Below are 16,157 nucleotides of genomic sequence, written 5' to 3' on the forward strand. Positions count from 1 at the left end.
TTACCTTTGCTGTGGTATGTGCAGTCGGGGTGAGTTAATAGTGGTGGTGCAGGGCTGTATTCGTGGACTCTGGGCAGTCGACACGAATGGAGCTGTGCAGTCTGACTGGTAGAAGGAAGTGACTGTGGTATTACTGAAGGGAGTGAAAGAAAGGTGGGTGTGTCTGATAATAGCTGTTGTCTTGCCTGGAGCAAGTTTCTTGTGATAAACAATGATTCTCAGTTGGCAATCACCATAAGGCTGGCAGCCACCAATATGTACACACCAGTACATACAAAAAAAAACCCTTTTAGTGCTTTAATGTGCATATAAATCCCTTTATGTAAGTTACATCAACTGATTGCTAATTGTTATGATTTACCCACTGAATTTTGGTCATACAGTTTAAAAAGTCTGTTAGAACTGCACTGAACAATTATTTTATTTAAATTATTGATTAATTAAATTAAATTAATTTATTTTCTCAATTAATTAAGATTTCTTTATTGTCATGTCAGCCCTCACATACATTGAAACAAAATTTGTCCTCTGCATTTGACCCATCTTATACATTAGGAGCAGTGGGCAGCTGCAGCACAACACCTGGAACAATCCAAGCTCTTTTGGCCAGTGCCAGTGGTCAGTAACATTAACCCTAACATAACATACACGGGGAGAACATGCAAACTCCACATAGAAAGAACCTGGGACAGCTGGGATTGGAACCCAGGACCTTCTTGCTATGAGGCAATAGTTCTAAACACTGAGCCACCATGCTGAATTATCCAAGAATCAAGACAAAAAAGCAGTAAATACACACATTTGATCAATTTTGGTGTTTTGCTTGAAAAATTATTGAAATGATTGATCAATTATAAAAATAATTGTTGATTGTTTTTAACCAAATGGTGGCAGATTTAAAGAGCACTGAGTGTGTATAGGATGACTGCAGTGTGATTGTTTACAATGTGTACTGCAATTTTATTTTATTTTTATTTTTATATTTTTTGAGGAGACACTTTTACTGTGAAAGAACCGAGCGGAAGTGGGTCTCTGCTGTCACGGAAGAAAACAAACAAGACAACACGCCATATCATATTTGGTAAGGGTTTTTGTGTAGTTTGCAATGTGAATAGTTATTTGCGGGTGTAATTAATGAACATCTGTCACTTGTTGTCTGTAGACTGGGTTTTTACCTTTGTTTTGATACGTTACTGTGGATGGCTAACAGTTAGCTCTCCAAGCTAATTTAGCGTTAGCGTTGAGAGGTCTTCAAGAAAGGTAATTAGGGGAAATCTTTTGACCTAATAACAGCAACTTTTCGTTAGTATCGCATTGACAGGTTTTTTATTCACAGCCAACAGCTGTTAGTGTGAGCTATGTAGCCTGTTATTTATCTACTGTACGTAGAATCATAATGTTAGCTAGAGGAAAGTAGCTTCAGTAAGTTAGAGAGCTAACGTCAACCTACGTAGAAAGCACTGGTAACGTTACTTTGGTACAATGGGGCTGCTTGAACTTCAGCTAGTGGAATAGCTGCTTATTTTATCACTTCATGACATGTCAGGGGAAAAAACTGTCCTTATTCTGGCTTGACAGCTGAAGTTATTTGGCTGATGAATACTTTGCATGAAAAAAGTAACGAAAGTAACTTAGTCTCTTAGTGTAGCTACAGTGTTAGCTACCACATTACAAAGAAACTCTAGTCCTGCATTCAAAATTGGTGTTACTTATGTAAAAGTTCAGAAGAGTCAGTAAAATGTACAAAACTAAACGTACAGTGTGCAGAAAGCATGTGCAAATACATTATTTGAGTGCATGTACTTTAGAAAATGGACTTTCCACCACAAGTGTAATGTAGACAATGCCAACATACATATAGTATTCTGTAAAGCTGTCAAATCAAACATTAGTTGAATGGGTTTGATGCCTTAACATAAAATCTCTGAAACTAAATTTGATGCGTAATTCTCTTCTAACTAAACAGGGATGAATCATAAGGAAGCTGTCACTTTACATGCAGTTTTTAATATTCATACCAAGTCCTTAGGTCAAATACAGCTACAGTTGCATGTCAATATAGAACAGCAGAAGACACCTTCCTGATTCTTCATCAGCACGTTTTTCTCACATCCTCTCGCAGGTCATAAGACAAAGATGGCATCAAGCAGTACGAGCAGCGAGGAGGAGCGGAGTCTGCTCGAGTGTGAGCAGTATGTTCAGAAGCACAACATCCAGCAGCTGCTCAAGGACTGCATTGTCCAGCTGTGCACAGCCCGGCCTGAGCGGCCCATGGCCTTCCTCAAGGAACACTTTGACAGACTGGAGAAGGTGGGTGCTGACAGAAAAGCCTCTTTCTGATATGCTATGAACCAGGGCTCGACATTAACTTTTTGAGGCACTTGTTCTTCGGACAAGTAAATTTACGTTACACTTATGCAGGCTTAAAAGTCACTTGTCCAGGTAAAAATTACAACAATTTACTTTTTTCATTTTGTTTGCAGATGCAGAACAAATGAACAAACAGTCAGACAAACAAACAGTTGAAAGCATCAAAACAGTGTCATCATATAATTTAGGAATTTTATTTAAGTGGCTATATGTAACGTTTTCATCTCAACAAATCATTTTCATATTCATTTAGATTGTATATAACAATAGGTAATGCAGAGTGATACCAATGAATGTTCAGATAAGCCTTTATATATGGGCTTTAAACAGGGAAGCCAACATAAATGTGCAAACTTCCTCTGGGTCAAACCGAGTGAAACCGTCAGGGCATCTGCAGCTGTCACTGAACGCATCCAACTGCTGCTGGGAAGCATCTGAAACACTATTCATCTACTTCCTCTGTGTCTTCAGCCTGACGCCTTGACGTCATCCCAGGGGTTAAATCCTGGGTGACGCCACCTTTGGCTGCAGGCCCATCAACCTCTCCACCACCAATCCAGCATCAAACTGTGGGTCCTCCACAGAGAGAAAAAGCAGCCTCTGAAGCTGGACTGAGCTGAGGCTGGTTCTCCAGTGGGACTTAATGCATTTCATTGTAGAGAACCCTCTCTCATATCCTGATAAATACCAAACCTGGTGTTTATCAGGATAATTTTGGTGTTGATAGTAGCATTTCACCTTTGCAAATTAAGTGCACTCTTTTGGCAGTTGTCAGTAGAGGGCAGTGTGAGACCTTACATGCTGCATGATGTAGGTGAGCTGCCTAGATCTCTCATGCTGATGAGCAGCAGGTTTTCCTTGTCTTGCTTATCCTGTTTTAGGATATGTTAACTGTTGACACTGCCCCGCCCCTGGGATGTGTTATATGGGAAAACTACTGAGGATGAATTCCTACAGCAATCATTCAAAACGATTTGTGTCAAATTCTTTTAGTAGTACACACACCTGACTTCAGCATATTTAAGTGTCCCTCATTAGAACAGCTGTTCTCCCCTGGGCAAAGATCTTGTAGTGATGAAAGTTGGATGTGACATTACACCCTCCCTAGCCAGGAGGACACTGAAGTGCCTAGTCAGTGCCCTCAGATCCTCCTGATCACTCTCCCTGAATAGAGCACTGGCATTTGACCTATCCCATATAGGCCAGCCAGAGGGATCAAAGGCCTTAAATTTACTGACTGTGCCGTCCCTTTGAAGGTCCCTCAGCTTTTCCTCTAAGTGGAAGATGATGGCATCTGCTTGGATAAAAACAAAATCATTGAGTTTACAGTATTGCCACTACATTAAATTACACGGCCAATCTACATAATCTAATTAACACAAAAGAAAACATTGTTCGGCTGTGGTTTTTGTGTTCAGGGCTGGGTTAAAAAAAAAAAGATCTTCCAATTCAAATTGATCTTCATTTAAATTTTCCGATATGGATTCATAAAATCAGAGATCGATCTTTTAATATATGCCTTTTCCTGTGGATTTTAAATCCAAAATTAATGTGGACATCTGCCTTTAGGCTTGGCGGTGCCTTAAGTGGAGCAGGTCCCGCCATGTTCAATGAGATATAACCACCAGATCTTGTTTAGTGATGTAGCTACCTTATTTACACTGGCCTGGGGATTTGATTTAAAATCAGCAGTTGTTAATACACTGTACTAAAGAAAGCACTTATCAGGTCACTCAATACTCACTGACTGTAGAGTCTGTAGTGTTGCACTATAATGTGGTGACTGCTGTTCAGGTAGATGGTTTATTGTACAATTTACAGCATTACTTCTCTTAGAATCTCTTTCATATTTAAGCAAAATTGGTATTGTAACATTAATATCCCTAACAAAATCTATATCAAATTTAATCAGGACCTTGTGAATTGGAATTGGATCGGTTCAGATTTCCTGAATGGATACCCAGCCCTGTTTGTCTTCATTTTGGCTGCGGCTGTGTGTGACATACCGAGCACAAGCTGTGAATTATAGCAGTCTGGGAGTTTCACACCTGTCCTGTTGATGAGCCCATGAACTACAGGAAGTTGAGTGAAGGCTAGCTCCTCCTTTGCAATGTAGTAGGCTGTGTGCATAACATTCTTCATTTTATCAAACAAGGTCGGCTCCATTTTTTTCACTCCTTAGACTACAGCTGCCTCTTGTGCATTTTGCCTTCTCAGCAGCAGCAGCAGCACAGTGCTGGTGGCGTTTGCTGGTCCCATGTGACAGCAGTGTGTCATGTCTGACAGCACTTTTTCCTTTTGACCAAGAAAGATGAGCTGGAATATTATAGGAATAATTGAGGTGTTTTTAAATTGTATTTTTTTACATAAAACATTTTACAACATTTAAAATTTGTATTTCGTGGAAAATTCGGTGGCACACCAGGGCCCAGATATATAAAGGATGCATACAAATAAAAACCATGCATACGCCTTTTCCTACACATAAACTGGTATTTATAAAGAAGAATGTGTGTAGCTCCTGCATACTTCAGACTAGGCATACACACAGTTTTCAATAGATAGCTGCAGGTGAAATGATGAGGTGGACCTGAAATAAAAGGTGAGAGATGTAACCTTGTAGTAAAACATTATTTAGGTTGTTTGCCAGTTTCACTGATTGTGTTATTATTTTGCAGTCAAAAAATCTACTTGTCTGTAGACTCATTTGGAGTTTCTGAGGTGTCACGCTTTCTGTTCGTCTCACTTTGTTTTGTTGAAAACGCTTCACACCTTGACTGTACACATTATGAATAAAATGCACTCGTCCGCTGTGAGGACAGTGACTCAGCTGTAGTTTCGTGTACCTGTCGCCCAGCAGGAGGAGGCCCAGCAGATGGTGTTGCAGCAGAAGTCCAGTGTGAGATCAGACTCCCGTGAGGAGGAAGTTTCTCCTCCCATGAACCCCGTAGTGAGGGGTCGGAGCCGGAGAGGAGCCATCAGTGCCGAGGTGTACACTGAGGAAGACGCTGCCTCCTATGTCAGAAAGGTCAGGGGGCTTTTTTTTTTTTTTTTTTAACCGTTATTTATATATCTGTATAACATGCATCAAAGTGGAGTTACCCTGGAATTCTCTGATTCCAGCTCAAACATGAATATTATCTGGTTTCCTAAGTCTCTATGACAGTAAACTGAATATCTTTGAGTTTTGTGGACAAAACAAGACATTTGAAGACATCGTCTTGGGCTTTGGGCAACAGTGACCAACGTGTTTCACAGTTTTCTGACATTTTATAGACTAAACAACTGATCCATTAATTGAGAAAATAGTTTATAGTTTATAAAATGTCCAAAGATAGTGAAAAATGTCCCTCACATTTTTCCAGAGGTGTTGTCTGACCACCGGTCCAAAACCCAAAAATATTCAAATATTCAGTTTACTACCATATGAAGAAAAAACAAGATTAAATGAAATGAAATCTTGATTTAATCTTCACTTTGTTCATGTACTTTGCTGTCAGTAGAAGTGTTTTTATTGATATATTTACATCTGCATGGGGCTGGTAGATTCACTATTTACAGATTGTGATTAAAAAGTCTCACTTTGTAGAAGCTAAATATTGAAGCAGTGGTGCTGCTGCTTTCACATAGAATGTCGTCTAACTTTGTGCACTAATAGAAGACTGTAACATTCACTCAACACTTCATCCAACCACTCAGCTCGGCTAATTGTGTCTGTTCTGAGCAGGCAGAATGATGCTCTACAAAACGCAACAGAGGGCTTCAAAAAACTTTATTTAAACATTTGAATTGAACATGAATTTGGAACTTACATTCATTCCTGTTTTTCATAAACATGATAAAACATTGTTTTGGCTTGGTCGTCATATTCTGCTTTTCTTCATCATGCTTAGTTACTGAAATGCAAATATGCAATAGTGCATATTCAAAGTGGCAACAGCCTGTAGTTAAGCTTACCCTGCTATCTTGGTATTGATTGCTAAGTTCTTGGTTGGCTACTCAACCAGTCAATCATAAATCTCATTGTTTTATTGTTTTATACTTGTATTTATATGGAGGCGGGAGAAAGTGGCACTAGTGTTGAATTAGTGTCTGTTGCACGTATGTGAGGGCACATTAGGAAAGAGGGTACATAGATAAATAGATTCATCTTCAAACTTCATTTGAAGTAACTATCAAAACACTCAAAAAAAGTAGTTTTAGTTTTCCACAAGGATGTGGAGCAGCCAGCCAGTGGGAGAAAAGCAGCCAGTTTGGGGGTCTGGGGGCATGCCCCCAAAATTTGGTGGCCTCTGGAACATTCTAATGCCACTATTTCATCATATACACTGATCTTAATTATTGCATATTTTAATGAGTGTGTAAACAGTGAATTATTGTTAAGGAGAATGAGGCTTCTTGTGCATTTTAGCCCACACAGTCTGTAAATAGCTCTTCATATTTAAAACCACACCTATTCCTGACTGATCACAACTTTTGTAAATAAGAATCATTAGACCTTATTTATTAGTTATTCATTTATTGACACCTTCACTGTTAAGTATATCAAGACATGCCACAATGATGGTTAATGTATTGTTTTCTAGAAACATAAATACACTCTTATTCAACAACAGTGTCTAGCCTATGTATTACATTCAATCATTTATAAAATACCTCTATGCCAAAAATAACAAAACATGTGAATCACTTGACTCAAATCATGTGAATCTACTGAATCAACTCAACTTCTAGTCATCTTTGTCTTCATCGTCATCTTCACTATCATCCTGAGTGTGAGGCTGAGTCAGTCTACATTTCCCTCATACGACACAGGCCTATCACTTTGCCAACACCGCCTCTTCTGGTGTGTTTGCAGTGCGTCTTAGAGATGGCTCGATGTGAATAAAGATCATTCATTCATTAAGCCTGTATATGGAAAATGCAGAGCTTTCACTGGACTTTTTAATACAATCATCAAGTTGCTGCCGCAGCTGTTTTCCAGTGTTTTCTGAAGTAGCCCGTCTAATGAGGACATCCCCCGTCTGTGCAATCAATGCAATTCTTAATGTGTTTTGTCAACAATAATTTTGCTATTATTTATCAAACTCTGAAGACGACTCTCTGCTCTTTACTCATCAGGACACGACCTCTCAGCTGAGCACACACACATTCATATAGAGCATGTGAGGGCGGGACTGATACAGACAGATAGCCATGTTTCTCTGTCATCATGCTCCCATTGTTTTGAAGTGGTCGTAATAGTACACATATAGCACATCGCAACTTGTTAATCAAAACTATTTTATTAGAATCAGCAGCCGACACTTATGTAGAGTCCTTTAAGTAATCATAGGTCACATCAAAGTATAATGTAGTCTCTGCCTGACACACTGTGACTGACAGTGAGACAATAACAATGTGTTTATTGCTGAAGAACAATAGACAGCAGTGACAGTGTGGGCTCTTGACTGTTAGCCAAGATCCAATAGCTATTTAATGCAACCTTGTCATGTAATAGCAGGAGAGAGGCACACACCAGCTATTTGACTTGTGTGAACATGTAGTTTCAGTATAAATGAAACGTACCAGATGAATCTAAACTAAACCTTTCTCACCCAAGGTCATCCCAAAAGACTACAAGTCCATGGCAGCCCTGTCAAAAGCCATGGAGAGGAACGTGCTGTTTGCCCACTTAGACGACAATGAGAGGAGGTAACGACACTACATGTTCAGTAGCGTGCTAACAGTCCTTGTCAACAACATTCCCAGCTAATCAGCTTCTTTCTGACCTCGTAGTGACATTTTCGACGCAATGTTTTCTGTCAACTACATCGCTGGAGAAACAGTCATCCAACAAGGTGAGTTCATCAGGCTTTTTAACTGCACTTAATGTGAAGATTGTTTTTCTTTCTCTTCATTTATGAATTGTTCTTGTTTCAGGTGATGAGGGAGACAACTTCTATGTTATCGACCAAGGAGACATGGATGTAAGATCTCTTTCTTATGTTTTGGTGCAACTACTGTATGAACTCTAAGGATAACTCTGGCATTATCTTTTTATTAATAAACAGCAAACACCATCAGTCCCAACAATGGATGTACCCTGCTAACAACTATTGTGTGTTTATGCAGAACCTGATATATCTTACTCCTCTGTGTCATAGAGCTCCATTGTTGTCTAAAAACTACAAACAACAATTAAAAAGACATAAAATATCACAGCATATATTTGCTGACAAACCGTCTGTCTAATAAAGGCCCTTTCAGAGATCCTTACTTAAACGTGTCCCACAGTAGTGACCGTCTGCTCTCTGCAGGTGTATGTGAACAATGAGTGGGTGACCAGCATCGGTGAGGGAGGCAGTTTCGGGGAGCTGGCTCTGATCTACGGGACCCCTCGAGCAGCTTCAGTCCGGGCCAAGTCCAACGTGAAGCTGTGGGGCATCGACAGAGACAGCTACAGGAGGATTCTGATGGTAACGAAGCAGCCGTGCACTTCTCTCTAAAACTAAATCATGGATGGGTTGTTATATGAACTGTTACTATTATTTTGTTTTTCAGGGGAGCACATTGAGAAAGCGCAAGATGTACGAGGTGTTCCTCAGCAAGGTGTCCATTTTAGGTGAGAACTTAGTTCACCTGTTTATTGTATCGACCATCTTGTTTTTCAAAGAAATGTTGTAATGGGCCAGATGTGTCCAGATGAGTAGCAGTGTTGATCTGAGTGTTGTCTCTGAGCAGAGTCTCTGGATAAGTGGGAGCGTCTGACGGTGGCTGACGCCTTGGAGACGGTGCAGTTTGAGGACGGTCAGAAAATTGTGGTGCAGGGAGAGCCTGGTGACGAGTTTTTCATCATACTGGAGGTACACACCTACCTTATGCAAGCAAGCAGTCATGTTCTTACTATTCATGTTAACAGTATGAGGATGTGTCCCAAACAGCTCAACTACAAACCACCAGCGCTGTTGTGAGTCTGTGTTGTTTTCTGCTCTGCACAGTTTAAGCAGCTCTTCTGCACAAGAAGAGTCAAATGTTCATTTGTAATGTCTGTAGCACCATCAACATTTTTGTGATTGTTCCACACTAAGCTTCACATTAAAAAGCATCTATTGTGAAACATGTAGAAAGTGTTGTGCAGCTTTACCAGTTATCTTCATCTTACCACAACAAAACCAGCGGTGCAGAAGAGAAAGCATGTGCTTTCCTGCTGTGAACAGCCACAGTGAATATATTCTGGGAGAAACTGGGATGTAAAGCCAGCCCACCCACATCTTGCATCTTTTTGTGTCAGGGGACAGCAGCGGTGCTGCAGAGGCGGTCAGTGGATGAGGAGTTTGTGGAGGTCGGCAGACTGGGACCATCAGATTACTTTGGTAAGTCAGTCAAACACAAGAGCCTGACAGACATGTGTTATCTACAGCATAGGCAATGATTGTGTTTTAAAATGGGAGGCACATTTGGAAAGATACATAATTTGTGTAATTTAAAACAAATTTCCTGCATTTTTACACCTAACCACCACCTAACCCGCCAACCCTAACCCTAACCTTAACCCTAACCACCACCTAACCTCTTGGATAAGTCAGGAAACAGCCACCTGCACTCGTCTAGATTAGTTAGATTGATGATGTTATGAAAACCAAGAATGCATCAAGAACAGTATATCATTGGATGGATGAGGACAGGACATGATTATTAGAGAAAGGGCTTTTTCATATTTGAAATTATATTTATAAAAACATTATGTAGCCTAAAATGCTAGTAGCTTGCAGGCTACTAGACCATCTTCAAGGTCAAACAAGGACAAAAAATGTATATAAATGAAATAGCCTTTCAACATATTACAGTATTATTTGGATAATGAAACCTGTCTGTGAGTGTTGTTATTCTCAATACTCACAGGAGCTCGGAGCTGTTCTCAATAGCACCACTAGCTGATGCAGTTGTAATGTTATACAAGAAGGAATAACCCGCATTATCTTGAATCAAGGACTATTTTAATGCACAACTCAGAAGGTGACCTACGCTTCTCAAGACTTAAAAGGGACATTTTAGTCGAGGACTAGACCTTACTGTGAAACTGCTCCTTGGAGTAAACTTGCGCCTCTCATTTAGCCTGTATAATCATAATAATGAAAGCACAGCACAGAGCCAATGAAAGCAGAGTGACTAATTGAATAATTGGGATGCATTTGCTCCACTTGCTCCATTGCTCAGGCGCCTATGATCTGCAGTACACACATTTCTCCAGTTTGACAGATGGAGAGTTGCTCCTAGAATGCAGTTAGATGCATGGTGTGGATTAAACCAGCCCCCCCCAAAAAAATCCCTAACAAAGCAGAACATCATCTTCAGTGTGACACACCAGTGTCGAACGTCTTATGTTTTCAGGTGAGATCGCCCTGCTGATGAATCGGCCCCGTGCTGCCACCGTTGTTGCATGCGGACCCCTCAAGTGTGTGAAACTGGACCGGCCGCGGTTTGAGCGAGTCCTGGGTCCCTGCTCCGACATCCTGAAGAGAAACATCGAGCAATACAACAGCTTTGTTTCCCTCTCCGTCTGAGCTCTCCAGCACTCTGCTCCTCCTTTCTTCTACTGCAGGGTCCACCAACACAGATCTGCTCTATTTTCCTACTTGTAGCCTCTATTTCACACATGTGACTCCTCCCCTGATCACTTAAACACGGCTCTTATTGTTATTTTATACATATTTTATTTTACACCTATATACTCAGATGCCTATATACTGCATACACTCTGAAACGAAATATAGTTGTATGGCTGTTTAACTGTGCATTCACACTGAGCAGCTAGTTAGTGGAGATCAGATCTAAAAGTACAGAGAGCACATTTTAAAACATGTTGAAGAAGATAATATGTGAAAAAATAAACATAAAATTCTCAATGTGCAGTACACATAAGACATGGAATAATTTAGACTAAATAAGAACTATAGTGTGGTCACAATGAAACGTGTGTAGATGCAATAACTGACAGAATATCATGTGAGTGGAAATGGGGACCGTGTGAGCTAATTGTTTCCACAATCTGAACCCAAAATGTGATGGACTTAAATGAAGCATGTTGACAGTGTGAATGCACAGTTAGATGATTTTAGTTTAGCTCTGGAGATCCTCAGTGTTCACAAAGATGCTGTCACTGATAGGTTCATACCGACTGAGGATACTTTGTGCTTTTGAACCGGTACGCCAAAAAGGCTTAACTGTTTTTTGCTGCTCTTTTGTATTGGTGGAGATGTTTTTATAGTCACACTAGCGGTGGGGCTCTATGGATGGCAGTGTCTGTCGTGTGCCGCTCATCCATCAGGTCAAAATTTGACTTTGTCCAATACTTTGGTTTACGACCAAATACCTGCAAAACTAATGACATTCCCATCAGCCTCAGCTGTACTTTGTGTTTATAACTAATTAGTATATATTAGCATGCTAACATGCTAAACCAACATGATGAACATAGTAAAAATGACACCTGATAAACATCATGTTGTAAATGTATTATCATGATTAACTCAAGTACAGCTTCAGTGAGCCGCTAGCCTGGCTGTGGACTTTTTTTTTTTTTTTTTTTTTAAATATACTGTATATTTGCTGTCTTAAAGGGTTGCCTTGACACTGAGATCCATGCTTTTCCTGCATTTTGTCCCACAGTTTGACAAACATACCAGCCATACACCTTCAGCATGGAGGATGTTTTTACCCCTAAAGAGAAATGAGAAAAACAAAAGAAAATACACAATTCATTTCCAATTAAACCTCACCACCATTTTGGTCATTTTCCATTTTCAGTGTTACATCAGGTATTGTCATTTTCCATATTCCGTTGCTATTTTTAAACTGAGCTTTCAGTTTCAACATCTCCATTTAAGCGTTTCTTTAACATTTCAGGTTCTTACATTTCACTTAACACTTCTTGTTATTTTAACACCATATTTTATTTCATTTTTGTATAACATAGTAAATAAAAGAAAAACATTTTCCTTTAATTTTCCTTTTTCTCTTTAAATGAAATTTTCCTCCATATTTAGTTTGCAGTGTGTGTTAAAAGATACTGCAAGTCGCCCACGCTGTCCATCATGTCCAGCTGTCCCTTTAACTCTGCTGACATACTGTAGTTGCACCTTCACAGCTCTGCTACTAATCTATATATCAAGAGTAAATTACTATATTTTTTGCACCTTTTGTGATATACAAAACTATATAATCAAAGAGAAAATGTTTCTATACTGTTAGGTTCACTGTTTTGTGTACATCTGATCCTGTCATTTCAAGGGAGCACAGGTCAAGACTTTTAGAAAAACAAACAAAAGCAGCTACCTCTTGGAAGATCAGACTGCCAGGTTGAGTAACTGATCTCTGTCATCCATCACAAAGCTTCATATGAAGACTTTCTATCAGTTATTTTGCAGCAGTAAATACATGGATGTTTTCATCACTCCTAGAATAAAAATCATGTTTTTTTTAAATTTATTGGCAATGGAGGAGACTGCAGACACACACTATTGATGTCACTGACAAACATTGTCAAGAAAATGCTGAGTCTCCTTCATCACTATCATCATTACATGAAGCACTGATTAAAACACTGCTTAATCCATTAAAATATCAGATTTTGTTAGCACTCGTCTACCAGCTAAATGCTGTTTGACACAGACTTTTAGTTTGTCATCTTCAAGCCCAAAACGAGGTAACCATAATTACATCAGGATGACATCATTAGGTTATTCTCTCAGGCTGTGTACTGTAGTACTCCTCATGACAAATCTTCATGTGTGAAGTTTGTGATTAAAGCATCATATCTGTTATATCAGAGGTACTGCATGTAACGCTGATTGGACCAACACTGGCTCATTACATCAGCAGCAGGGCTAGATAGTGTTACAGTTTTTCTTTGTATACCAGTACCGGAGTTTTGATATCAAAATAACTTTTTCATATCATAACACGTCTTCCACTAAACTTTTTTTTTCATATATGTAAGCCTTTTTCACAGCAGGTCTTTACCTTGTTGTAGTAGGAAAAAGCACAGGTGTTAAAGTCTCCCAGTAAGTCATGACAGTGGGCCAGCATGCACAATACCAGCACTGAAACTGAAGCAGCTAAATGGAATGCTGCCGTCATTCATGTTATTATTTACACTTTACTGCTTTTCCTGCAGTGTCTTCCTTGAAAAAGGCGCATTACATACAAGCTAAAATGCTGCTTTATCAGAAAGTATCTGATCAAAGAATAAGTAAAGAACAGGATGAGGATCCAATGCCAACTTTCATTACCTGACAGATTAAGATACATTTTGGTTGGTCCCAAAAAAGTATTGAGGTTTGAAACATAGTCTAATCTAACAGCCCTCTAGTTAAACCTGAGTGTCTGTTGAAATTGCTGATGCTTGTCACTCTGTTTTACAGTTTCTGTCACATCTTCTCTTATGTCTTCTCATGCTGTGTTCTTCTACATTCAGTGGGTCATTAGTTCAGTTAGTGGAGACTTGTCTTAACATTTCTTTTGGTTGGTTTATTTTTCTGATAAACAGTCAGTGTTAAATGTCTCTTATCTAATATATTATTATTCAAAGATGTCTTAACTGCCACCATCTGACACATACGTGATGTCATTGTGTACTTGTATTCTTATTTGATCAGCAGTCTTATGATGTTAAAATATTTCTGACTCACCAAATATCCAATAAGTCAACAAGCCGGACTGAGACTGTGCTCAGAAGTCTGCATTGTTGTTTATTTTCAGCGTTAGTTTTCCGGCTCACTGTGCTCCCACTCTTTCAGACCACCAGTGTTTGTCAAATTGAAAAAGCAGTTTGACTGCAGTGAGTCTTTGCAGAGGACCGTGTTGTTTTTAAATGCCTTTCTTCAGATTGATTGGAGTGATTGTACTTTAATGTTGGTGTGTTTTGGATTTCTCTGCAGGATGTCCTTACAGCAGGTCAAGCAATAAAGAGATCAGTGTTTTCATTGTGTGTCTTTGCTTGCTATTACCTCACATGTAGAGGAGCCCTGTATTCAGATGTAGTTTGAATATCTTTATTATTTTAGTTGACACTGTGATAGTATAGCGCTAATATAGTATAATATACTTATGTTAAATTACTACAAACCAATTGACACACAGCACACCTTAAGCCAGATACTGGTTGGTTTCTATGCAAAATATTGCATCCACATCCACCTCTAGTGGGTGAAGTCTTGGATTGCGAAGCCTTGTGTTAAAGTTGCCCTCATAGCTTAAAGGACAGGTTCACAATTTTTCAAGTGTGTCTTAAAACAACAGTCAGGTGTCCATATCACTGTAATCATTCCTCCTGTACATACTGGCTATTAAAAGATTCAAATGTGCTTTCAATGTAAGTGATGGAGGCCAAAATCCACAGTGTGTCCACACAGTCATTTAAAAGTCTCTGTGAAGCTTATATTCAGCTTCAGCAGTCTGAGTTAGTCATATCAAGTGGATATCTGACACATTTACAGTCTTTTTAGCAGCAAATTCCCTCTTTGTGTTTCCTCAGACAGTGTTTCCCTGTTGAGCTGTGGTGGAAGTATAGTAACACAAAGACTGTAACGTTGAAAGATATCTACTTGATTTGACTCATTTGGATGCTGAAGCTTCATATTAGCTTCAGATAAACTTTTAAATACATTTTTGCACAGAAGCAGGACTGTGGATTTTGTCCTCCATCACTTCCATTGTAAGTGCATCATGAAGAGATCTTCTAGTGGTCAGTATGAACAGGAGGAATGATTACAGCAAGACAGACAACCTACCCAACTTAAGTTTGCCACTGACCTATAGATCCCCAATTTTCCGTCTTGGTGAAATAGGAAGTGCGCTGGACTTAGTTTAAATTGGTTGGTAAACTGCTTCATTCCATGCAGGGCTGTAATTACCATGAGGACACCGAGGTCATGTCTGGTGTTTTTCTTCAAGCTGGGGGTAGTATTTTATAAGCGATATGATCATTATTTACAGACTAAGTTTATTCAAAATTGATAACCTTTAGCCCAACAATAGTAAAGGATTCAATATTTCTCCACAGGAATTGTATTCCTGGCAGTGTGGAGAAAGCTTTGAAGCAGCATTTAGACCTTAATCTTGGGAAAATAAATACAGAAAATACAGCTTGACTTCATAAATTAACCAAATAATTTAAAAAAGAGACTTTCAGTGTACACTTACTTATACAACTAAAAACACATTGTAGTATAAAAATACTGAAAATACAACTGTGAAATATAAATAATAATAATAATGACATGTTTTTACCTCCTCTAACTAATCCTTAAACTAAACCTGAATAATTACAATTTAATGTTTAAAAGAAAATCTTCTTTTGTTCCTTCACTTGCATGTTTGAGTTTCTCTGTGCAGAATATGTGTGCAGTTTGTTTTCACGTTCATCTGCTGCTCTGTGCTCAATTCAAATCTTAGTTTAACACCTGTACTTACAAGGATGCTTTGTGACATCACAACTAGTTTAGAGCCAATCATGGTCCAGTATGCAATTTACACAAGTGTGATGTGGAAACTTGAAGCCTCCAGTGCACAAACACAAACAACACTCATGTTTGCAGTGGCAAATCAGTATGTCTCTCTTCTGATGTGGAGTGTCTCAGACAGCTCTCACATCCCAGGAATCTCAGGATCAGCATGTTGGACAGTGATCCACCTAATCTGGAAAGAAAAGGGGAGGACACTGCACTGTAGCCTGCAGGCTGGTTTTAAACGGTATCACACCTGACAATTTGGTTATTTGGAGTGCATAGATTTCTGTAGGCTAG

General features: G+C 39.2%; 1 protein-coding gene across 4 annotated transcripts; it reads left to right on the top strand.

The window, feature by feature from the left end:
• The first annotated feature begins 66 nt into the window (after nucleotides 1-66).
• prkar1aa (protein kinase, cAMP-dependent, regulatory, type I, alpha (tissue specific extinguisher 1) a) lies at nucleotides 67-14,336 on the top strand. Of its 4 annotated transcripts, none has more exons than XM_042394040.1 (13): nucleotides 67-153; nucleotides 556-618; nucleotides 992-1,081; nucleotides 2,123-2,310; nucleotides 5,228-5,398; nucleotides 7,973-8,064; nucleotides 8,149-8,210; nucleotides 8,293-8,339; nucleotides 8,670-8,828; nucleotides 8,914-8,974; nucleotides 9,094-9,215; nucleotides 9,644-9,725; nucleotides 10,744-14,336. In XM_042394040.1, exons 4-13 carry the CDS (start codon nucleotides 2,137-2,139, stop codon nucleotides 10,914-10,916), a joined length of 1,143 nt encoding a protein of 380 aa, XP_042249974.1. In that variant the 5' UTR covers nucleotides 67-153; nucleotides 556-618; nucleotides 992-1,081; nucleotides 2,123-2,136; the 3' UTR covers nucleotides 10,917-14,336. The 4 variants fall into 4 exon arrangements, with proteins under 4 accessions (XP_042249974.1, XP_042249976.1, XP_042249977.1 ...); XM_042394042.1 differs by having other exon boundaries at nucleotides 5,231-5,398; XM_042394043.1 differs by lacking the exon at nucleotides 67-153 and having other exon boundaries at nucleotides 462-618.
• The last annotated feature ends 1,821 nt before the right edge of the window (nucleotides 14,337-16,157 follow it).

Source organism: Thunnus maccoyii, chromosome 18, assembly GCF_910596095.1.
Source record: "Thunnus maccoyii chromosome 18, fThuMac1.1, whole genome shotgun sequence".
Classification (NCBI taxonomy): domain Eukaryota; kingdom Metazoa; phylum Chordata; class Actinopteri; order Scombriformes; family Scombridae; genus Thunnus; species Thunnus maccoyii.

Bases quoted from the DNA above. Each gene is read 5' to 3' on its own strand.
- prkar1aa (XM_042394040.1), top strand. From the start codon at position 2,137: ATGGCATCAAGCAGTACGAGCAGCGAGGAGGAGCGGAGTCTGCTCGAG. The intron at 2,311-5,227 runs GTGGGTGCTGAC...CCTGTCGCCCAG, and splicing joins ACTTTGACAGACTGGAGAAG to CAGGAGGAGGCCCAGCAGAT. The intron at 5,399-7,972 runs GTCAGGGGGCTT...TTCTCACCCAAG, and splicing joins CTGCCTCCTATGTCAGAAAG to GTCATCCCAAAAGACTACAA.